Source organism: Morone saxatilis, unplaced genomic scaffold (genome assembly GCF_004916995.1).
Source record: "Morone saxatilis isolate NCDOM2014 unplaced genomic scaffold, NCSU_SB_2.0 Contig12, whole genome shotgun sequence".
In the NCBI taxonomy this organism is placed as follows: Eukaryota; Metazoa; Chordata; class Actinopteri; family Moronidae; genus Morone; species Morone saxatilis.
This window is the reverse complement of record NW_023339674.1, coordinates 16,861,192-16,885,272: the sequence shown is the minus strand read 5'-3', so window position 1 is coordinate 16,885,272 and position 24,081 is coordinate 16,861,192. Positions and strand designations below refer to the sequence as shown.

The following is a 24,081-nucleotide window of genomic DNA, read 5'->3' as shown; positions in this document are numbered from 1 at the left end:
AAAGTGTGAGAAGAATATCAATAAAGACAATAAAAGAGACGGTATACAAAGATTAAGAGACAGCGTGTACAGTATGGTCGTCATTTAACTGAAGAGCTGTGCAGTGTGTCCAGGAAATGTGCAGGTTCACAATATAAAGAAAAATAAATATAAAGCATTAAGGGATATTTGCAATGTGCATGATGTAGTGCAGACGTGCATTAAGACACATGTACAAATAGTTTGCTCGGAGCCATAATGTGTGTCTGATATGTTTTTTTCTGCCAAAAAAAAGTATAATTTCCACATTAAAGTGGTTAAAAAGACATCTACTCCTTTTACCTCATAAAAAATATATGATTATGCAAATGTTGTTTTCCTGCTGGACACAAGATGTCTCCTATTCCAACTAGTCCATTCTCAGCGTCTGTGCACTGGTGGCTTCACGTTTCTACATCACACTGCTATAAGTTGCATACAGCACCACGACTGATTTATAATGTACTAATGTAGGTGAGATCATACACTCAAACCAGAAGGAAATAATGACACTTAGCAGGTGTGTATATATATCTCCCTTTTGAGAGGATTATGGCTTACTGTCATATTTATTCAAATATTATACTCATTCAGTACAGTCATACAGTCATTGTTCAGTGACAGTGTAACATAAAAAAAAAACATTTGTAGGCTTTAACAATAAATATTTGATGACAAAAACAGCACATGTCCACTCACCTTGAAGACGGCAGTAGAGCTTCACCAAGAAATCTGCCGGGTGGATATATCAGCTTATCTTAGCTCGTCAACGATATATTGCTATGGTACATGTGCTGGCTGATAACAAGAAATTGCGATACAGAAATACAGATAGTTTAGAAACAGTGACACTGGATACCATTGACAAGTTTGTTTTTCAACTGCAATATCCGGTCACAAAGGCGGAGCAGAGAAAGGGGAATAACATGCAGCAATGGGCTCCGGACTCCAACCCAGGCCGCTGTAGTGAGGTCTCAGCCTCGTTATGCATTCTATCAGGTGACCTGGCGGGGCACCCAAACCTAAGGGATCTTTATTGACTCTCTTTTACTGCATTATATTCATACGTTTATGTGTTGGCCTCAAAAATCTGTCCGGCTATCCACTGCAACACTGAATTTCAGCAGGTTTTGAACAGGATCACATTTGATTCATATGTGTATTGATTCAAGAGGCTTGTATACTGTAATACAACAAAGGCTATGTTGCTCCTGTAGCTTATTTCACTCTTGTTTTATATAGCTTCAAGTCGCTGTCCTTTAGGAGTCTTATGTCTACTTTGATTTTAGGGATCTGCGCGCAGGAAGAAGAAGGTGGTCCACAGAACTGCAACAGCTGATGACAAAAAGCTTCAGAGTTCACTAAAGAAGTTGGCTGTCAACAATATTGCTGGAATTGAGGAGGTAAATTGGTTTGGACCTCTGCATAAGGGAGTCCCGAATGTTAGTTTATCTTTACATTAATGTCATTGTGTTAATCCGTTCTGATGAGAGCATGAATGCATTCTTTCGCAGCTGTATAGACCAGTCTGCTTTGAGGCTTTTCACATTCATCTCTTTCTGGATAAGTAAGTAAGAGTGGTCTTCTCCTCTCAGGTGAACATGATCAAAGATGACGGGACTGTGATCCACTTCAACAACCCCAAAGTTCAGGCCTCTCTGTCTGCTAACACCTTCGCCATCACGGGCCACGCTGAGACCAAGCAGCTGACGGAGATGCTCCCCGGCATCCTCAGTCAGCTGGGAGCGGACAGCCTCAGCAGCCTGCGCAAGCTGGCAGAACAGTTCCCTCGGCAAGGTGGGTGCTCCCGGACCTCTTAGACCTCTTAGACGTTTCACAATCACTGTCAAAGGGGAGTTCTGTCTTAGAAACCATACCTGCTACTTAGAAATCAGTTTTGCATGCAGCTGTATGGTGTTGTGTGTATATATCCCTTGAAATTAGGTCATACAGTATCAGCCATGTTACAGAGGCATAGTAATGCTTCTTGGTTCTTTAAGACAACGATTTTCTTTGTAAATGAAAATATTAGGCTGTTGTTATTATATATAGTTTTATTGTCAACAAATCCCATAAAATACCAAAACCAAGGTAGTCAGTTTCTCAGGACTTTCTGACGTCCCCGTCCTCTCTGTGGCTTTCTGCCACAAGCCCATTCGTTCCTACTGAAGACATAATGTTAATGTTTTCAAACATTTCACAATTGTATAGTTTAATTTTTTAATAATAACGATAATGTCCTAAAACAACAGGGCACTGTAGTTTTTTGGCAAACTTAACTCAAACGTGTAAATAGTGTATTTGTTGGGGACTATTTTCAGTGGTGGATTAATATACATTTGTTCTATTGAGTATTTACAGCAGCAGGACAGAGTTGGTTGGATCAACTCAAAATAAACTACAGTACCAATGTTCACACTAATAAAAACAAACATTACCCAGTTTAAGTGTGACGCTTACTGTGTGTTTTTAATAGTTATTGGACAGCGTTGGAGCTCTGGCAGAAAAGATTAGTTAGGATAAATACATTTTTGTTTTGCGCTTATTTAATGGGATTTGTTGACTGTAACAACAATATAGAATATAACCACACTTTAACTTATTGTTACAATTATTTAATATTCAAAACTAAAGCTATGTTTTTTTTTATTTGTATTTTTTATTTCAGCTCTCGACAGCAAGGCTCCAAAGGCAGAGGACATTGAGGAAGAGGATGATGATGTTCCAGGTATGGACCATCAGATGTAGAGAAGTTTTTCAACCAATTCTCATAATGCTATCCCAGGATTTGATCATTATTTAAATGCTTAGTATATTTTCTAAATGATGCATTAAGTTTATTATCTCGTTAAATAAAGAAGATCCACTCTATATAAGTGGTTATTTTATCCACTGCAGAGTAAATACAGTATCACACAAAGCTGTTTTCTTCCTCTGTAATAATTGACAACATGTCGTTGTTGTGCAGATCTGGTGGAGAACTTCGATGAAGCGTCAAAGAACGAGGCAAACTGACGCATGTGAAGCTCGTGTGCACAGGGACTGGACTGCAATGAAGCGAGAAAACCTTCTCCAGTGTTTTTAAAGTCTAGTCATCCAGACATATCAGACACTATCTCTACAAACCAGAGACTTTTATATTTTACGATGGCCCACGGATGTCCGAGTCAGACTGGCTTGTGCACTTACATGTTTAAAAAAAAGAAAGAAAAATAACTCCCTTCTGGTAAACCGTTAAATCCCTTCACCACATTGTCAGTCATGGTCAGGATAACAGTGGTCATTAAAGCAAGTCTTAAGACTTTTTGTTTATGAAACAAAATAAAGGTGGTCAACATTTTTTACATGGTGCTGTGGTCATTGACAACATTTGGTAAACACTGATTGCTTCTCATACAAACAGGATTTTTCTATGCTGTTTTGCATGAAATGGATCTACTAATCCAACAGCGCTGACTTGCTGAAACCTTTACAGCTTCCATCAGTATGACAGGTTGTGCATGCAGGCAGGTCTTTTCATATCTGGCATCATAGCTGTGTTGCGTTGGCCTGCACGCTGTCCTGCGGGCTGTGTGTGTAGACGGCAAAACTGGGGAGGGACATTTCTGCACACCTCTTGAGTTTCTTCAAAGAGCTGCAGAGAGACACAGGGGAGGAGGGAGATCATAGAGAAGGGGGGGTTAGAAAGAGGCGAAATCATCCCATCCTCCGCTTGTGAGCAAGGCAGTGCTGCTTGAATCCGCTTTTGCTCGGCGCTCAGATGTAAACAGGATAAAATGCTCAAGTTCTTCTCTGCGCGGGATGACGAGAATGAAAGCCTTTTGGGAGCAATAACTGAAGGTAAGGACTGCGTTTTGGTTGCAGCGGGGTGGGGATGCTTTTACTCCCCCATTCATTGCCTGCGTGTGATGATGTGTTTGTCACAGGAAAAACCGCTGATACAGCATTTGGCTGCGCGCATAGTCCGCATCATCTGAAACGCATGTGTGTGTGTGTGTGTGTGTGTGTGAGAGAGAGAGAGAGTGGCGCACATTCCTGTGTGCAGACAGTCTGCGTACATACACACACACACACACACATTGCCTCAGTAAATATCAGCCCCAGTGAAGTGTCCTGTTGGATCTGATGTAACGGGATGCGGGGTGAGTGTCGCATTGCCGCCGGCCTCGGTTGCTCGAGAGCGGATTAAACATTTGCACGTGTGTTGAATGCGTCACTGTCCCGGGAAGCGATCGCTCCAGTCAACCGGATCGGTGGAGTCCCGCCGCCGTTGTTCGGGGAGATCTTCACTCTGCAGCCCGCAGCAGGAGCGAACCGGCCTGATCCCCTCCGGTTTTATGGTGTCTGTGAAGAAGGGGCTGCAATGCAGTTTAACCCGAGAAATGAGTTTCTATATCGCCTCGTTTAATACAAATGGATTAGCTCCCTTCCATCTAATATTCTTTTACATCTTGTGCCAAACAACCACACATCCAACAGTGCAGCAAAATAATAGAACCCACTACTGTGTGATTTCTAGTGCTTGTTTAAGTTATCTTACTCTTATGGTCTTGAGTCATAACTATTCATGAATCACTGGGTGTTACCGCGCAATGAAAGCTCAGTGCCAGCTATGGACACAACAACTCGCGTTACATCACGTGCTGGTAATTTACAGTAATGGTTATTGCATGACTAACACACGAGGAGAGGATGCTGAAGCAGTAACTGGCTGTAATCAGAGAGGGTAATTGCCTTTATGTAGAATATCATGTTGGCATTTCAGAAGCAAATGGCTTATTTGACTATATTTCCAGTAATACACAGTCCCTTGCAGTATTTAACAGGATGTGCACATTCAGGTGATCAGTGGAAAAACCTGGATCAAAAACCCAAATGTGCCATTTTATTACCATACGCATTTGTCCATTTGTCTTTGGTTGGCCACCAACGCCACACAATAAATGAACCAATACACAGAATAGCAAAAGGCTTTAATGTGAACAAAGCATCTCTAAATCCTCATCCTTCAGAGCCAATAAAACACAGAACCACTATTGAACTTTTTGTTCTCTAGAGAACCAGCAGCTGTGTGGTGGTACCACAAACAACTACTATTGGTTTGACATCAATATGTGGTCCACAACAAATGTCTTCCCCCTTTTTTTTAACCATTTAGTCTGTTCTGTATTCAGCTCTGACACATCTCTCAAGGGAGTGTCAATGCTGCCTTTAGTGTTGATTGAAGGCTCTGAGGTATGCTCGGGGTCATGACATAAATTATGATATGGCACTAAATGGCCACTTAGCACATGTGAACACATTTTCCACCTAATTAGTCATGGTTAATGAGCATGCATACATTGTGTGTGTGTGTGTGTGTGTGTGCTCCCCCTTGAAACAGATGAAGGAGACAATCCGTCTCTGCAGGACACCAAGCACCACTGGCTCAACAGACCCTGCCTCCTGGTGCTCAAAGATGGGGACATGTCAAAACCAGGATTGGGCTGCGGCCAAATACGACCAGAATCTCCGTCCAAGACCTCTTCAGATGCGTCGGTCAGGAGCAGCTTTGGGCCATGTGAGCAGAAACCATCTGAAGAGCTGGCCAAAACTGCTTCACCCTCCCAGCTGGAGGAGGGCAGCTGCACTGTGACCGCCATCTCCACATGGGGTGAGAGTTGTTTCGGGGAGTCTTCCAGCCCCCTGGTGCTGAGCCCTGCCGAGGCTGCGTGGCCAGAGGAAGAGGAGAAGGCGGCGGAGGAGGAGAAAAGGAAGCCCCAGGTTCTCCCGTCAAAGGAGGACTCTGTGATCGAGGAGAAGGAGCTGGAGGAGAGCAGACTGGAGCAGCAGGAGCAGTCCTGCAGCTCAGAGGCAACTGCAGCACCCTCCACTCTCTCACATGGCGAGACACATGGCAGGGAGCTCCAGAGCCAGTTTAAGATGGTTAGATCTAATGGAGGAGATGAGACAGACAGCTGCAATGCCCAGGCAGCCAGTGGGGAGGGAGCGATGGGGGACTGTGCAGCCTCCCCTATAGATCCTGACAATGAGTCCGAGTTGAGCCCTGTTGGCATCCTGTCCAAGGACCGTGGCACTGTCCTCGGGGAGGTCGCTCCACTGTGGGTCCCTGATGCTCAGGCACAGGTCTGCATGAAGTGTGGGGTCAAGTTTACGTTCACTAAGAGGAGGCACCACTGCCGTGCTTGTGGGAAGGTGAGTAACATTGTTCTATCTCGTGCAGGATTTAAAATACCTTTTAATTAAATACTAACTTGATAACATGTGTGTCCTTATGCGATGTGTGCATGTGTGTGTATGGTCAGGTTTTTTGTGCACTTTGCTCCAATCTGAAGTTCAGACTCACACATCTGGATGGCAAGGAGGGGCGAGTTTGTGTTTCCTGTCATTCAACTCTCATCAAAAGTGAGCATATATGTTTGTTTTATTTTTGTTAAAGTTCACAGTTTTGCAGTGCTTATTTGCACAAGCAATTCTTCTTCAACATCTTCTCCTCAGGGACACCTCCAAGGGGGAAAAGGAGGGTGTGGTTTGCAGATGAATTCCTCAATAAGCAGTCGGAGTCGGCTCCAACCACACCAGTCAGAGGGCCTACGTTCTCACCGCTGATGAGACGAGCGCTGGGCGGGCCGGGTAAAAGTCCTGTGGGCTCACCACAGATCAGGAGAGCCTTGCAGCCACATGGGACGAATATCAATGTAGGATCACAAACATAACACAGAACGTTGCTTTATGTGAGACGGTTTGTACAACAAGATTTGACAAAAAAAGTTGTCTCAATCCTCACACTCTTCCTCCAGGAGGCCTGTGGTCCTTACGGCTGGGGAACCACTGCTTTAGTGAGCAGCTCTGCCAACCTCATCCCCCTGGATGGGCTGCCACCTATCCTCACCTCCACAGGAGTAAAAGGAGGTAAGACAGGTTCCATCTAATTTGAAGGTGAGAGTCAAAGATTTAGCAAAATTACTTGGTGGATTCTTGGTAGCACAGATGCTGGTATTTATCCCACCTTCAAATGTGTTTTATCCATTGCTGTTCTCTGGTCTTGCACGGTGCAAGAGATAGGCGGATAGGATAAGATAGAAGAAGGGATCTTGTTGAGGAGTTGATAATTTAGTGATGACGAAAGAAAGAGTAAACTGAAGTGTCAAATCGAAGTGAAAGCAGCAGTTACGGAATAATGCTGAAAAACCTAAATGAAGCTTGTGGGCACTGAATAAAAGATGAATTAGTGATTCCTGCTGGGTGTGTTTGTCGCATTTGCAGCCTCTAATTTAAAGACCACAGCGATTTTTTGTGGGTACCTGATAAAATGGTGCTCTACCGACATCAGGCTGGTGTAAAATAATCCCACAGATTTATATGCTTCTGTCCACATGACACTGGTGGGTTCCTTTATATTCAAAATCATCCAACTGTTGGACTAATAAATAGTAATAATAATAAAATACTCCCTCACTGTCCTTGTACACACCTACTGTACGATCTACAAAATAAAGCCTGTGACTGGAAGAGAATCAGTAAGATAAAAATACATCCACCCCTCCTTTACTGACCACCACCAAAGTGCCATTGAGCGAGACGCTTAACCTGGTGTGTCACAAGTCTGTGGTAAAGCTGGGAAGGTCCCTGGTGTGGATGCACCGTATTTATATTTTGATTTTTCCCACTTAAAATTCATGACGACTCCCTTGTGCTGTTACTGTAAATAATAATGTGAACCCCGTCCTGCCTGGTTAAACAAGGGCGTTTCAAAATAATAGCAACAAAAAGCTACCTGTCCTTGCATCTTATTTAGAGCCAGGCTCAGACAATGGTTCATTTTCAAACACACATTGTGAATGACTAAGTTGTAGAAGATACTACAGTGTAACAGCAGTGTTACTTTTTCCTCAGACTACACTGTGGAGGAGCAGCCCTCTGAGATGTTGCTTATTCAGGAGTTGGAGAGTGGCAGGCCCAAGCCCCTGGTGTTTGTCCTCAATGCCAACCTACTTGCTATGGTCAAGCTGGTAAACTGTACGATTCTTTTTTTTTTCTCATTGTGCTTGAACAAATGCATAGTAAATGACTCATTAGCAATATATTGTGCAGTGCCGATCAAGTATAGGACTGCTATGAGCCTGCAAATAAATTCATGCTGTGGTATAGCTCATACATCCACATTCAATATTTATGTTTTGCAATTCTTTTTTAATATCAACTGAAATTAAATTGCATTTTTTTGCCTGCTACATCTGCTCTGTTAGGGAGACATTTATAATTTATATATTTTTAATTTCAGAATGGCTTTATGTTAAGAAAAAATGTCCTCGTAAACCCCTGAGGTTGTGCCTTGATTGTGTGACAGATGTTAACAGGAAGTGCTGGTGCGTGACGACAAAGGGGATGCACGCCGTGGGCCAGGTGGAGGTGGTGGTGCTGCTGCAGTGCCTGCCTGAGGAGAAAAGCTTCCCCAAAGACATTTTCAGCCACTTCATCCAGTTGTACAGGGACACACTCACAGGTCAGAGCTTCACACACACACACACACATTAAGATGCTTACACGTAAGACATTATTTCATTTTGCCCACTTTTGGACCCGTGTTGAAAAGCTGACTACCGCGTTTGTCATGTCAAGTGTTTTCTGCTATAATTACACATCCTTTTCCTCTGTATTTCTGTAGGAAAGGTTGTGAAACATCTGTCGCTGTCCTTGTTTGGCAGTAGTTTCCTGGGCAGTGAAGAACATGCAGGCTTCCTGTACATTCGCTCCACTCTGCAGTCCCTTCAAGGTCTACCTCTGCCAAACCAGCCCTACCTCTTTGGCCTGCTGGTCCACAGAGCAGAGGTGGCCTGGGCCAAAGCCTTTCCCTTGCGTCTCATGCTGCGATTGGGGGCTGAATACAGATGTAAGAGAGGCCCTCGTATAAAAGGCTGCATCTATACTACTACAGGTCTACTACTTAAGTTACCCCCTTTGTTTCTTGTTGCAGTTTACCCGTGCCCTCTGTACAGCGTGCGCTTAAGGAAGCCCTTGTTTGGGGAAATAGGCCACACCATAATGAGATTGCTAGTAGTGAGTATCGCTTTTTGTAACAGCTTCTCTTTGGTGTGATTATAGAACCACATTTCCCATCATTTATAGGAAGTTTGATGTTGTAACTTTAACCAAACTTCCCATAATTGATGTTGACGTGTTCCTCCAATCCTGTTCCAGGACTTTAGGAATTACCGTTACAGCCTACCAATGGTGCCGGGGCTCACTGTGGATCTAGAGGCTCAGCGGACCTGCATAAAGATACCGACCACTGGGTATAATGAGGTAAGACTATACGCCTTTAAATGCCTCACGGAGTTCATGCTAGTGTTTATGTATTTTTAATCAGTCATCATTCTTGTATCACATTATTAGCTAATGAAGGCTTTGAATAAGTCCAATGAGCATGTGCTGGCCATTGGGGCGTGCTTCAATGAGACTGCGGACTCCCATCTCATCTGCGTGCAAGGAGACGATGGCCAGTACCAGACCCAAGCCATCAGCATCCACAATCAGCCACGCAAAGGTGGGCCATAACAGTTAGGCAGATCAAAATAGTTCAAAAAGAGTCTGGACATGTTGTTATTTCACCAAGTAGTGGTGGAGGACATGCCTTGCAATAAAAGTTGTTTAAGGAAACTTGTTTAAAATGGTGCACAAAAGAGAAAGAGACCAGCACACTCAAATCTGTACAAGAGCTAAATTAAGTACATTATACAAAATTTAATAACATGTTCATGTACACAGACCATTTGGTGCAATCTACTAATTTAAAAGGCTTAAAATTATTATGCCTTTTAAATTAGAATATTGTGCATTTGCTGCTCAAGATCCACCAGCAGTAAATGTAAATGTGCAGCCAAACATTGTGCAAACCCATGAAATGTTATTCTAAATTCAAATTTTCCCAAATTTCCCAATTTGCATGACACTGGTAATCTTAGGGACCTAGGATTAATTTGTATGAATTGCAGAGGATGTCTGGGATCTTTATGCTTTGCAAATTGGCCATGTCCGTAATTTTTAAAAGAACAAATGACCTACCATATTTCACCAAACACAGTGGTCAAGTGATAATACTCCAGGTCCAACAGGGCTTTTATATTTTACTCTGTAGTACAAGGAATTGTGTATAAATGTTATCAAATATTTTCCATTTGATGTTATTGTGTAACCATGCAGCCATACAAAGTGAAATCTTAGATTGTATTGGAAGAAAAACATAAGGAATACAGAGAAAACATTGTTTATCAGTATCTAACTTAACTCAAGGGGCCAAAGAAGTTCACTTTCCCTCATATACCACTAGATGGCACTACAGGATTATAACAGGAGGTGGTTTCTCTCTCTTTCTGTTATTGCAGTTACTGGATCCTGCTTTTTTATATTCAGTAGTGCACTGAAAGCATCTGCAGGATACCTTGCCAAGTCCAGCATTGTAGAAGGTAGGATGTCCACTGAGAGGGGAGTCAGGTTCACCTTGACTTTTTCCCTCCCGCTTGCAGGAAGTTCATTGTTTACATTGGTCTAGTAGTGCATGCCAACATCCCTGCTTCAATACTGTTTTATTCAGAATGTGTTGATCTTTGTATGTGTGTGTCTGTGTACATTTTAACAGACTGTTTGTCAGGAGTGTGTACAGTGTTTGATGCATGTGAGTGTTTTGGTGTGTGTGCGTGTGTGTGTGTGTGTGGCCGTTGGTGTCTGTGTGTTTCTCCTGTATCGCTGTCCCCTCTCTCCAGATGGGCTAATGGTGCAGATCACCGTGGAAACCATGGCCGAGCTCCGCCGGTCGCTTCGGGAGATGAAAGACTACACTGTCACCTGTGGACGGCTTGACCAATCAGAGAGCCAGGAGCTTGTTTGTGTACAGTGGGTGGAGGAGAAATGCACTGTGAATAAGGGGTTAGTGTTTCCACATGTTTGAAGTTCATGTGGCAGCCTCAGAATGAAGCTTTTGTGCTCAAAGAGAACAATATAACAGTCACGTTCAAAAATAAGTCTTTGAACATTTTCATTAAGCTATCGTCAGTAGATAGACAGCTGCAAGAGGATCACAACTCCCACCTACCAAACACTATACCAGCTGCATGTTAGTTTCTGGTCTATGTTGTAAATTACCAGTTTGTGTGTTTGTGTCCCTCAGAGTTATAAGTCCTATCGATGGAAAATCCATGGAGTCCATCAGCAGTATGAAGATGTTCCAGAAGTCCGAATACAAAGAAAATGGGAAGATCATCCGCTGGACAGAAGTACATATGATCATCTACTTTAAATATCAACATAGGCCCATCTGAAACGGTCTCCTCCCTTTACATTCATGTGTGTGTCTTGTGCAGGTTTTCTTCCTGCAGAGGGGGGATCATGCCAAAGCAGGAGCGAGTGACTCCACTGAACACAACAGGCTAACTGAGCGGATCGCCCGGGCGTTTTGCTTGGCACTGTGCCCACACCTCAAACTGTTGAAAGAGGACGGGATGGCCAAACTGGGGCTGCGTGTCGCTTTTGAATCTCAAGAGGTCAGAAAGGGTGTTTGGTATCAGTGAGCTGAGTCACAACAACATGTTGTTATTAACATATGAGGCTGCAAAAGACCTTGTGAGCATCAGATTTTATGCTTCTGTTTTCTGTAAGAATGCAGCATCAAGAATGCTGACCTAAAAACGACATAATTGTTTGTATGAATTAAGACAGATGTGTGACTTTTTGACATACTGCCATATAAAACATATTATGCTATAGAAATGTATAATGTCTGTGAAACCACCATGAAACAATTGCAGTAACTACAAGAGCTTAAAACCAATCTAACTGCACTGTGGTTAGAAATTGGTGAGGTTAAGCTACCTTTAAATCACATTTTAGTTAGTATACTAATTATTAGTGGAGATGCAGTTAATCTGCATGAACCGTGGACTGTAACTAATTAAAATTAAGTTTATAACTAGTTAAAGTGGAAAAAAAACTGCATTTATTCAGAACATTATGTGAAGGCTATTTATTCCAGTCAGGGATCTTTTCATTGTAAACACATATTGGCCAAAGTTTGAATGGGAGCACATATAACGTATGACTCACACAGTGCATAGTTGTAAAGTTTATAACACAAGCTTTAGGGCCTGAAACACTAATTAGTGGTTTGTTTTGTAATTTCAGGTGGGATTTGTGGCTGGGAGCAATGGGCAGCCCCTCCCAGCTCAGTACCTCAATGCCCTGGATAGTGTGCTGATCCCCGTCATACACAGCAGGGGGCGCAAGAGGGGTGACGAGCCTATCGTGATGGAGCTAATCTTTTACATCCTGGAGAACATCACTTAAGAGCGCACACACTCTATACTATTTCATCTTTTTAACCCTGACCACATCTCTGTCTCCGGCACGTCTCAGTAGTGCTGCCATCGGTTTCAGGGCAATAAAAGCATTCAAAGGGCGAACCAGACCACATCCAAGGTCTGCATCCATCTCATCCACTCACGAGTAGAGAGAAGTGGTCTGACTCTTAGTGGTTTTCTGATTTCACCTTGCCCTGCAGCAGACAATCTGGGTACGCATGAAACCTAGGATGGACCATCAGATCAGGGTACTGCACTGTACAGTAGTAGCAACTTCATAGCTTGATATCATTCATGCCACAATGTTCACTACCAATGTCCATATGGAGAATACCTTTAAAGTGGAAGCTGGATTCAGCCTCATGACCTTAAAGCAAAGAGAAAAAGAGAATGACTTGAAGTAGTGTATGTAGTAGATCTGTAGCAATTTGATGCACACCGAATGAATGCCTAGAGAATGTTTTCATACTGGATGTATTTTAATTGACTGCTCATGAAATGTAATGTCAGCTTGGAATTAAACTTGCAACAATGACTGAATTACTGCCTGTTCATCCAGGATCCTCTGCACCCAACACTTTATACTTTACAACCCAGAAGGAAATACTACATTTGTTAAGCAGCTGGTACTATTTTGCAAATACAATTTTACACACAAAATACACTCAGTAGCAACTCTATTAGGCACACCAGTAAAATCTAATGCAATCCAATACAAGAGCTGAGCCATAATTTTGCCTTTACAAAGATCATATTCAGTTTTGACTGACAGGGTCAGAGAGGTATTTATTTAACTCTGAGTATTATTGAGGTGGTGTTTAACTGGACTGTATTATGTCAGGAGGCATCTGTAATGTTTCGTCCACTCCATATACAAACACCTTTTAATATAATGCAGTCAAATACAAAAATCCTTTCCTACACACAATATCAGTTCCACGAAGGCATTTAAAGGATGGTTAACTTAAAGTTGTGAATGATATGTTGCAATGAAGGAAAAGCAGGCCGCTTCTGACCCAGATGAAGCAGCTGATGGTTGAGTTGTGTGTGGGTGTAGATCCGGTCTGCAGGATGCTTTCTCTCTGCCTGAATCTTTCTTAACAAAGCATAATGGGGCTCTTGTTTACTCCTACTTGCTCCACATACTTGGGATGGCCAAGACAAGAAGGCACAAGCAAGCAATGCAAATACTTTCCCTCTTTGTTGCAACACAGCACAATGCCAGTCTTCCCCCAATGACCAATGATTTATAATCTGTCCAGCAAGTGACACATACATAGAGCAGTGAATATATGGACGCACAAAATGTATAGGATCATTTGAAATGGAATTTATTGGCATTTAAATTTTAAATACACAATGTAACAAAATTTAGAAAGTCTAAAGCATACCAATACAATTAGTTGTTTTTTTTTTGGTGTTGTAAAACTATTTACAAAAAGTATTTTCAAGTTTGATAGAAACTGTACAGTCGTCTGTCCACAGGAGGGGTCAGGAGAACATGGGTGTCAGATAAGCAGCGAAGGCAAGTAGGGTGAAAGCAAGGGTGTGAAACTGAACTAGGAGGTTGCTGCAACATCAGTGAAGATAACATTCAGGTAAAAACATCTTCTCTTCATATATTGTGTTCCATAAATGTTTTACCAACTCAAAGAAAATAACGAACAAACCAACCGAATGTGGAACCCCAACTGTGGAAATCACTGACCATGTCATTTCCCCATGTTTTGCATATAAAACTAAAAACAGGAAAAGAAACACAGCCAAAATGATCTTTGGAATCCGTAGTTGTTTCACCAAATTCACTGGGTCATACTTCTTGGGTGTTTTCTTCCAGAGATCCTAGGCTTTCTTCATCTTGCCCAAGTGAGTGCTGCCGTTCTCGTGGCGAGTAGAACCATTGCTGGTGCCGTTGGTGGCTCCGTGGTTGATGCTGTTGCCGTTCTCGTGGTGTTTGCCATTGGTGTAGACAGCTGTGCCGTTCTGACACTGCTTATTGTCCTGTTTCGGCAACCTCTTACCCTTCACGTAAGCTTGGATCCAGAAGTTAGAGAAGAGCACAAAGAAGAAGGTTCCGTACATCCAGATGAGGTGTAGGATCATGGGGAACTGGTAGTCACAGCTGTCCATGAAGTAATACTGGGTGGCATGGAGAGATACCAGGACAAACTGGGTCTGTTAGGAAGAAATCAGGAGTCAGTCAGACACTTACTATAAAATAGAAGGGCACTCTGAGATCGCAGACCTCCGTCAAGGTGTTTTGTCTACAGTGATATTTGAGGTGGCTGTTTAGTTACGGCATACAATTCACTCCAGTCACGACAGGTTAGAACATGCACAACAATTTCAGGGTTTCAGGAAAATTGGGCCAGTAGTTTTTCCTGTAATCCTGCTGAGAGACAAACTGCACTGAAAACATAACCTCCTCGGCAGAGTTACGTATGTAGGTATATAGAGGGACAAAAAAACATGCTGACAGGACCAGAGTAGCTTAAGACACTGAGCAAGGCTGAAAAAGAATCATCAAAGCTACATCATACTGTCCTGGTGCTGTTGCCTCAAGTCTACAAGTAGCAAAATCCTCAATGATAAAACAAAGAACAGAGTAAACTGCAGAGTATGACGTGTACGCACCAGCTGGATGGCAGTCATGTATTTCTTCCACCACAAAAACTTCTGGAAGCGTGGTCCAGCAGCAGCAAGGCCGTAGTAGAAATACATGATGACATGGACGGAAGAGTTCACCATGGCATGGAAAGATCCCATTCCACCTGTGGTAATAATCGCAAACATTAGGCTGACTCAGACCAGAGTAACCAAAGAACCTCTCACCTTGCAAGAAAAATCAAGGAGGTAAAGAGCCGTAAAGGTTTTACGCAGTCTCTTGGTTAATCATTTTCTAATGACTAAACAGAATTCAGCACTACTAAGGTTTCTTGAAGGACGCTTTAACAACTCAGAAACCAAATGGAAGACATTGTACATTGATTGTACAGGTCAACAGGTACAAGATTGGTTTGTAGAATGAAGAAACGCAGCTATAGCCACCACCTGCTATTGTTCCTGCTCCATTAATCATTTCCAATCTCTTTGATTGATTTAGTTAATGTGTACTCACCAGGAGCATAAGAAACTCCCCACCACCAGGTCCAGGGCATGAAGGAGTGGTGGAAGATGTGTAGGAAGGTGATCTGGCCGTGCTTTTTTCTCAAAACAAAGAAGACCTGACCGAAAGAGGGTACTGATTAGTTAACGCCAATCGATAGTGACCAAAATTGAACATCAGGGTCGTCAGGTAAAATGGACTGAACTTACTGTGTCCATGAGCTCAACAATCTTGGAGAACCAGAACAACCAGGCCACTCGTACCATCTGGTGAGGAAAATTAAGACTTGAGCTGATAGGAAACTTAAGTTCATCATCAAAAACTAATTTCACTTCATGTTTAAATCTGAAATAACTGTAACTAGAGGAGACTTACTCGTAGGGCTTGAGGACTGTCAGACGTATCAACTGCGTCACATCGCCAGGTATACGTTGTGGCCCAACCAGACATCAAGAACTAAATAACAGGGACATGTTATTTACTTGGGGGGCTCATTATTTAAGTTTGTAGTCATAGCTAATTTAAAAAAAAAAAAAAAGTGATCCTTAAAGATAAAAGTTAAACCAAAACTACACACTGAGAGCCGCACTGTATGAACAGGAAATGTTCAGAATGTCTACATTCATTATAAGCTTTTACATTTTGGAGACTTTAAATAATTGTGTCTTACTTCATAGACGATGAATATCGACAGTGCGACTAGCGTGAAGTTGTAGACTATCATGGCTTCTTTCAGCTGGAAGGGTTTGCGATTGGCCATTATTCGAGGTCCCAGGTACAGTACAAATAACAGGTAGCACAGCAAAATTACAGACATGGAAATAGGACTCTGCATCAGTGGATACTCAATCAGCCGTTGATCTAGAGAGGGGAAAACAACATTAAACAAACAACAAAACATATGGCGTGAACTCGTTTATTTAGTCAGGTAAATCACCTACCAATTCCCGCCAGGAGGAAGTCATAGATATCCATGGCATGCGAGCCCATCTCCTGAATCCCTCGAAGCATGTTTGCCATCTTGTGTTGTTGTTACCCGATTATCTGCCAAAAACCCAACAAGCTCACTGTTAGTTTTAACTCTTCAGAGACAAACACAGCAGCAATCCTTCCACCACTCCCATGTCAGCTATTCAAAAAGATATCACTCAATTTCAGAAAACAATATTTTGCCCAGCTTAATGTTTAAAAAAAAACAATGCACATCTCGGACAGGTCTTCTCAATCTTCAATCCAGATGTAGTCCTTTTAGATGTGTAAAAGATCAAATGGACCACTCTCCCTCCTCATCTGTCTTCATTATTTTTTAATAGAACCTTTTAAAAAGTAGTTTTTAAACAAACTTTTCCTAGGCAGTGAAATTTTCAGAGACATCAAAAAATAAACCGAAACCGCATTATCCTTCAAGAATGGATTACATAAATACTTTACAAAATAAAAATCACATGTCTTATTCATTGCTCGGGTCTTCCTGGTGATCACCCGTGACCAACAAATTCCTTCAAGGGGAAGCATATTGTGGCATTTACTACTTATTCAGCAGGACTGAAATGCAATTACAGGGACAGAGCAGCTCAACCCTCACCAAACAAACACTCCCAGCTAAGCTCCCAGGATGCTTTGCCCCGGCTCCAACCGCTCATCAGACATGGCCTGATATTAGAGAGGAGGTGCTACAAGGAACTGGGAGGGAATCCCTCGTAAGGCGGCACTCTACTGGCTATGGGTATTGTGTCTTAATTTCTGGCATGACTCCTGCACACAAACTCTCCTTAAATGACTATTAAACTACTACTACTACTACTAACTAACTAAAAACAGAAAATTGCAGAACAGAAGAGAAGTAGTTTAAAGAAGTTCCTTAAACCAACAGCGACTGTTCCTTTATGTGACAACAACATGTACTGAGTGTTGCCACAGCAAACTAACAGCTCAACTACAAACATAATTTTAAAAAAAATCAGTGGAAAGTACCATACAGCGTGCACACAGGAATGTTGCTATGGCTTTCAGGCCTAAGTATTTTTCTGTTGACAAAGGTTCACCATATCAAGTGTAAACTGTGAAGTCTGTTCACAAAGTAGAGGACATGCAGGGTGTGGTCCCCTCTCACCACAGTGGACCCAGAGGGAGCTATTGTTTGATGTACAATCTACAATGCTCTGAGTTTTCACTGCCTCAGGACTAAAGAACAGCCCTCCTTAAGCCAATATAATTAAAAGCAAATCATTTCATGCTGGGGAATGAAGGGCAGGGAGCGGACATCATGCAGGTGCTCCTTAGGAAAACTGCAAGAAGGGACACAGTGTAAAAAGACTTTTCAAGTGTAAACTACAGCTGTGCATTTTGCTAACAAGGATCTGAATCTGAGTTTAAGGATGTGAACTTGCTTTCGGTATCGGTTTTTAAAACACTGTCCCTTATCACAGGATGTCAGAGAGAAAATGAAACTTGTATGTGGAAATGTAGGAAATCAGATACGGGACACAAAGGTATTTCAGAATGTAAAAGACGTCATCTAACGTCATTAGAAACTAACTCAACAAAAAAAAAAAAAAAAACATGAAATGACACACTGATACCGAGTTGTAGCTTTTGACCTTCTTATGTTAGTGCATTTATTGGATCAAAGTTAAAACCGAGCCTAGTCTACAGTAAAGAGAGATTTTATCTCACAAACTGGACATTCCTCCTCCTTTCGTAGAAACCCCGCAGTGTGTTCACCTCAGGGTTTTTCAATTGTTACCCACAATGTAATGTCAACACCACAGTATCTTTCTGGTCGATCTTCTTGTTAAGCCTCGAGTCCAGCATTCCATACCAGCTTGTAGCCACTAACTTCTCTCCAATCGACACGGTGAACGGTTTTTGTCTCCTTGCAGGCCTCAGTTTCATCACCAACAGTGCAAATGGTGGTGCGGTGTAACAGATCAGATACAGGACATTTTACAAGACTCTTACACATAAAGCTGTGGTTGTTTTTGAACCGCTGGTGAGGCATTTGGTCAGGCGCCTCACATTTACCATCATGTCTGTGGTGTAGAGTCTTGTTCTGAGGAAAAATTCTGAACAGTTAAATGTATCAGATGATAATCTGTATCTGCTGTCTACCAGGTTAGTGGTAATGTTAAAGTTATTGCGACACAGTGACGTTGAATTGTGTAGTGGCAGTTGACCACATCACATGGCTTAAATTTGAGTTCATAATTTGTTTAATTAATGTAAAGTTAATTTACAAGCCAAAGTTCTGTTTAATCGAATCAGTAGACACTAACAGTGCACAAGGTAATGATTCAACAAAACCTGCAACAAAACAGGCAGGATTTTTTTGTTTTCATGTTCAAACAACTGTATGAACATGCAACATGTGACTCTCTTGAGAGCGATTTCTTTTTTTTTTTTCAAGGAATACTAACCAATAATAAAAGTGATTGTGCTGGTCAGGGGGATAGTCTTGTGACCATGACAGCACTAAGAAGAAAAAGGAAACCATGTTCCTGTATCTTAAGTCCCAGATGAAGATAGAAGTTCAAAGAAAATGAAAATGAGAGCCCTTCCATCCCAGCTCAGTGAAACCACAGTACTTGCCATCGAATGGCAAAAGACCCTCTAACAACCACAAAGGACAGCAGTTACTCCACCTCACTGCCCGAGTGTACCGTTTTTTTGCATCTATTTATCAATGAGCTCCAAAATAATGACACCGCCTGGCTGCTTCTAATCTCCACCAATTAAAGGCTTGTGTGTATTACCTCAAAATTTGGACCACCAGTTCAAATTGTTCAGTGGTCATAGTTGTTCAGCTGTATGAGCAATACTAGTAGACAGGGCACATAAGTAGCACCAGACAATTGCTGGTCAAATATGCAAGTAGCTGGTGGATTTGCTTCACTTACCAGGCCAAAATATAACAACAAAAACAACAACAACAACAACAAACAAAACAAGGTAATTGAGTGCCTGGTAAAATTTGTACATTGACTTGTCATTAAAAGTAAAGTCAATTTTACACAGTGCTAGTTGTAATTCCACAAAGGGACAAGGAACTTCCTCGTAACTGTGTAAGGGGTCCAAAAAATGTCTGCTGTATTAGCTACATCTGTACAAAGTGAGATAAAGTTGTTTTAAAAACACACAGTTGTCGCTTATAAATGTCCCATCACAACCACCACTCAACCTTGACAAGGAGGTGGCTGGTTTACATCTACCACTGAGACACAGTACAGTGGAAAGGAACGGGGGGGGGGGGGCATTTCCTATTGAGGGCCCTGTCAATGACATAGGGATGGAAAAGGGGAGCTCATGGAGCGTAGGAGTTAATGATGAACAAACTGGGCAGAGAGGGGGGAAAAAAAATAAATCGCAGAGGAGCAGCCAGGAAGCCATTAGTCAAATACAGTATCAGTTATAAAAGGACATTTCCAAACTAGACACGTGTCAAGATCCTTCAACACCAAAAGATCGCAAACCTTCTACTGTGAAAATAAACGAACCAAACCCCAGACTGCCTCAACATGTGGGCAGATTCGCCACACCCCAGTTACTTCACCTACATAACATGGAGCCAACTTACCTTGTTGGGACAATAGTTTTCGCAATTAAAGCATCAAAACGTGAATCTCCTCTTTTCACAGCACAAGCAAAGCTTGTAATCGACAAGGGCAAGGGGCGGGCGAGCCGGCAGGCAGGCAGGCTGGGGCAGCAGAAAAGGAAAACAGCACAGACACAGAGAGACAGAGAGAGAGAGGGAGAGAGAGAGAGTGAGAGAGAGAGACAAGGAAAGATGGGTAAGGGAATGAGGATAAACTGACAAAGTGTGACTGGTATCGCAAGTCTTCCAAATCCCCCACCCTCCCCTGACTCACACAGTGGATGAAAAACTAGCTCACAGAAGGAGAGGGAGGGAAAGAGCTGAGCTAAGAGAGAAGCGAGAGGAGAGCGAGAGCAGGGAGGAGGGAGAGAGAGAGAGAGGAGAGAGAGAGAGAGCACTGTGTGCAAGTGAGTGCCAGAGAGAGAGAACAACTGGGGTGAGACTGTGATGGCCCTGATTTAAACCCACACTACAAAACTAAAACTACAACTTGTTACATCCTGACTTTAACAAGTCTGAGTTCCCCCCCCACCTTTTAATCTCCTGGTCACACCTACTCACACACACACACACCACACACCACACCACACACACACACAGAAACACACACGACTCTGGAGTCGCCCTGTACGTTTTCTCTCAGTGGTGGGCTGATAATATTATTCACAGGCAGCGGGCGAGAAATCAGAGGAGACTCTGTTATTATGAAGGGGGCCATTGTTACGCCTTTATTGGCTCTCTACCCGACCAACACCCATTAAGCAAAACTAGAGTTCAGCTCTCTCAGTGTTGAGAGACAATCAGTGTCATGTAAACATAGTTTCTTTCAATTGGTGCAGTAGACTGACCTTTGCTTTGACATATACTCATATACTCCCAAATCTAAGCAAATATGTTCAATTTGCTGACAACAAATGATGCCTACCAGAGAAAAAGCTGAAATATATTTGATCTAAGAAGCATCAGAAATAGTCAAACCCTTGATGTTTACTCAGGGTTGGATAGCACAGCTAATGGCATACAATAATGATTGCTGTAAAAGGGAAGACATGATTCATGTGGCAATGCCTCAAATTGTTCTGAGTGTGTGTTTTGTAAGGAGGTTTCGCTCAGTCTGATAGGAGGTCACTTACTCTGATCATACTGCCACGCCCAGTCCGACCACGGAGCAACAAAACATTATAATAATACTCGTTACGCTTTCTGCTTAAGGATTATTTTAGCCCTGGCAGCATGTAAATAGCCACAGGGAGAAATGCATTGGGAAACCCCCCTGTAGTTTCATTCATTTGTAATTTGTGCTTTTAATGTGGTCTGATAAAAGTACACACAATGGCTTAAACATTCAGCATTTCTGAGATCCAATTGCACATTTGTAATCAATCTACAGGGCAGCGTCTACTCCTGCAGACTAACAGCCTTAAGTAAAATATCCATGCAAAGCCTATGCTCAAACTGTGGCTTTAAAAGGCTTTTAAATAAAACACACAGCAATAATGACTGCTATTGTCTGATGTTTCTTTTTTTTTGTAAATAATAGTTTATTGAACATTGCTCTTCAAATCAGACATCTGAAAGCATTGTGCAGGCGATCTTGTCACTGAAAATGCCCTCTTCAGCGTTTCACTGTATCTGATTGACTGGGCTGGTTTTACCTGTCACTCTGTCCCTGCGGGTTGGGGGGAGAGAGTGGTGGCAGCACTCCATTTTTTAGCCCCTCCCCCAAATGCCAAAACACACCTGACAACAAAATAGATCATCGTTCGCTGACGGAGCATTTTCAAATATGATAGTAATCTTGTCCTGCGAAACCGACACCCCCATCAGCCTCGCAAAAAAAAAAAAAAAACAATGCGACAAAAGTGACAAAGACAGGATGCGGAAATGCCAACTATGGTTGTTTACAAAGGGAAGATATTTGACTCCATGAAATGTGGCTGACTTCTGAAACCCAGTGTGACTAGAAGAGGATCTGTCACACCAAAACAAACCATAAGCAATCAAAACTAGATTTGGTATTAATACGTTATTTGCCAAAAGAAGAAAACCCAATACCAAATGAAATTGTACCCAATAAAAGTATACACTAATAAAATGTATGAAAAATATATTGTTATATTGTATATTGCTTTTTTCCTTTTCCTAGAGCTACAAAATAGTAGTAAGTGTAAAAATGTCAAAAGCCAAACACACCGTGTTCACTGCTTGTCATAGTGACAGAAAGCAGAAGTCATTCATTCATTCAAGGAGAGGACGAATTATGGACTTACCAGTCCCCGTGGTGACTGTTGGATGTATTTGCCAAATGATGACTGGTATATCCAAAATACGCTGTTACAAAAGCTGAGAGTGGGAAATAAAAAGGTGGGAGTTTATTAAAAGCTTAAAAGAACTTCTTAGTAAAAAATCAATGTGGCTTTGTGGAGGACATTTAGTGTGGTAGTAGTAATAAAGGCACAAACCACAGTAACAAAGTTTTAACATTTTGGCCGCGGTGTTTATTAGCTAGTTAAACCTTAAAAAACTAATCTGTATGCACGCTTCAGTACAATTCCAGACACTAGACATGTGAACACCTTGTTCCCAGGGCACAGTGCCAAACTAAATGCATCTGCCTATTTTAGACCAGAATAAATTCATTACACTAAGTACTAAGTGACTACACATCTATAACTTCTTCTTGAACTATTGATTTTCTTGGTTCCAGTACAAATTCCAAATGGATCACTTGTTGCTTGTTTGTGTAAATGCAGGAACAAGTGCACAGCAGATGCATTATAGCAGTGCGACTATAGAAGTCTCCCAGAATTCCCACCAGCATCTCTCACACTGATGTGAAGAGTCTGAGCTTGCTGCCAAGGCCTGTCACAGTACAAATCTCAGGTCAAGCTATGCATGAAGAACGCGTACAAGGATTAGCGAGAAATGTTTCTGTTTTGAAAAGCCAGATTGTATAGTTGAGACACTACCTTAAAAGTTAACCTAAAAATACCCCATCAAACTCTTCACTGGCATTCGCATTAACAGTGGCTCACGAAACAACATTCTTGATAGTCCGGATGTGTTTGTGTTGTCTTATAGTCTCTTCCTGCGCTGTCAAATGTTAAACAAGTCAGGAGAAAGTCTTGAATTGCGGCAACATTAATCTGAAAAGTGAGGGAATGCCAAATTGAAACAGATTATATCAAAAACATAACTCACATTCCAATCAAACAAACGTACTCAAGAGAGAACAAAGGCATTAGTCAGCGTGCTCTTCCTGGCCCTCGGGGACAGCATAGTCACCTGGGGACCAGGTCTTCTCGGTCGAGATATGTCTGACATAACTGTGTCCAAAGAAAGCAACTGAGATTAGAATCAGTTGTATTCAAACTCGTTCTGCTGTTTTGCCACTAAAAAACAAAGACAAACAAACAACACCGGATCATTTAACCACCGGGGGCGGGGGGGGAGATAAATATCTTATTTCAAATTAGTGCAAGCTGGTCTGAACCATCCGTAGTCTTCTGACAGCTGTCATAAATCCGTATTATCACATCTGTATTCATCAGTATTAAATCTAAATGAGATTGAAGCCTTGTTGCAGTCAATTAGACACGTTATAGTATGAATACAGACCTGTTACATGTTAAAGTTCACAAAACACTGAATTAAAAAAAGGATTAAAAAAAGAATACTCCATCCCCACCTCTAAAAGGACACTTGCACATAAACCTCATAGATCTGAATGTGCCCATTGGATGCATGACCGACCGTGCATGGCGGATTTGTGGTACGATAAAAACGAATACCAGTGACTTAATCAGAACTAATTGAAAACACAAACACCCCACCCCCATCACAGCAATGTTACTACACTCGCCTCAGGACTCAGATTTATTTCACTGTGTCAGGGTGGGTGTGGGGGCGCAGGATCACCTGTACCTGCAACTATCCAGACAAGGCCGGCCGTTTAACACTGGTCTCATTCTCTCCACGTCCCTCCCTCCCTCCCTCCCTCCCTCCCTGCCCCC

General features: G+C 42.2%; 3 protein-coding genes across 5 annotated transcripts in view; 2 read left to right on the top strand and 1 right to left on the bottom strand.

The window, feature by feature from the left end:
- btf3l4 (basic transcription factor 3-like 4) overlaps positions 1 to 3,362 on the top strand; it is a 4,106-nt gene extending 744 nt beyond the window's left edge. The window contains exons 3-6 of the mRNA XM_035653253.1: positions 1,308 to 1,421; positions 1,614 to 1,815; positions 2,687 to 2,746; positions 2,987 to 3,362. Of these exons, the coding sequence (XP_035509146.1) occupies positions 1,308 to 1,421; positions 1,614 to 1,815; positions 2,687 to 2,746; positions 2,987 to 3,033 (423 nt within the window). The 3' untranslated portion in view covers positions 3,034 to 3,362. The remainder of the gene's footprint in view (positions 1 to 1,307; positions 1,422 to 1,613; positions 1,816 to 2,686; positions 2,747 to 2,986) is intronic.
- A 791-nt stretch (positions 3,363 to 4,153) lies between these two features.
- zfyve9b (zinc finger, FYVE domain containing 9b) lies at positions 4,154 to 13,289 on the top strand. The gene is made up of 18 exons (XM_035653659.1): positions 4,154 to 4,160; positions 4,248 to 4,350; positions 5,193 to 5,253; positions 5,428 to 6,213; positions 6,324 to 6,423; positions 6,517 to 6,716; positions 6,819 to 6,930; positions 7,915 to 8,037; positions 8,369 to 8,524; positions 8,687 to 8,911; positions 8,996 to 9,078; positions 9,220 to 9,324; positions 9,415 to 9,565; positions 10,404 to 10,484; positions 10,782 to 10,944; positions 11,186 to 11,291; positions 11,379 to 11,558; positions 12,196 to 13,289. Exons 1-18 carry the CDS (start codon positions 4,154 to 4,156, stop codon positions 12,355 to 12,357), a joined length of 2,904 nt encoding a protein of 967 aa, XP_035509552.1. The 3' UTR covers positions 12,358 to 13,289.
- A 392-nt stretch (positions 13,290 to 13,681) lies between these two features.
- The window catches only part of elovl1b (ELOVL fatty acid elongase 1b), a 14,306-nt gene continuing 3,906 nt past the window's right edge, over positions 13,682 to 24,081 (bottom strand). Inside the window, exons 2-9 of one of the 3 annotated variants that reach the window (XM_035653251.1) lie at positions 22,339 to 22,411; positions 16,419 to 16,521; positions 16,148 to 16,338; positions 15,853 to 15,933; positions 15,687 to 15,743; positions 15,490 to 15,595; positions 15,006 to 15,142; positions 13,682 to 14,546 (exon numbers count right to left, since the gene is read on the bottom strand). In XM_035653251.1, coding sequence (XP_035509144.1) covers positions 14,214 to 14,546; positions 15,006 to 15,142; positions 15,490 to 15,595; positions 15,687 to 15,743; positions 15,853 to 15,933; positions 16,148 to 16,338; positions 16,419 to 16,497 — 984 coding nt within the window. In that variant the 5' untranslated portion in view covers positions 16,498 to 16,521; positions 22,339 to 22,411 and the 3' untranslated portion in view covers positions 13,682 to 14,213. Of the gene's footprint in view, positions 14,547 to 15,005; positions 15,143 to 15,489; positions 15,596 to 15,686; positions 15,744 to 15,852; positions 15,934 to 16,147; positions 16,339 to 16,418; positions 16,522 to 20,050; positions 20,115 to 22,338; positions 22,412 to 24,081 lie in introns of those variants that run through there. The other 2 variants (XM_035653250.1, XM_035653249.1) reach the window with 2 other exon arrangements.

Bases quoted from the DNA above. Each gene is read 5' to 3' on its own strand.
- zfyve9b (XM_035653659.1), top strand. The intron at 6,424-6,516 runs GTGAGCATATAT...TCTTCTCCTCAG, and splicing joins TCATTCAACTCTCATCAAAA to GGACACCTCCAAGGGGGAAA. The intron at 8,038-8,368 runs GTACGATTCTTT...ATTGTGTGACAG, and splicing joins TATGGTCAAGCTGGTAAACT to ATGTTAACAGGAAGTGCTGG.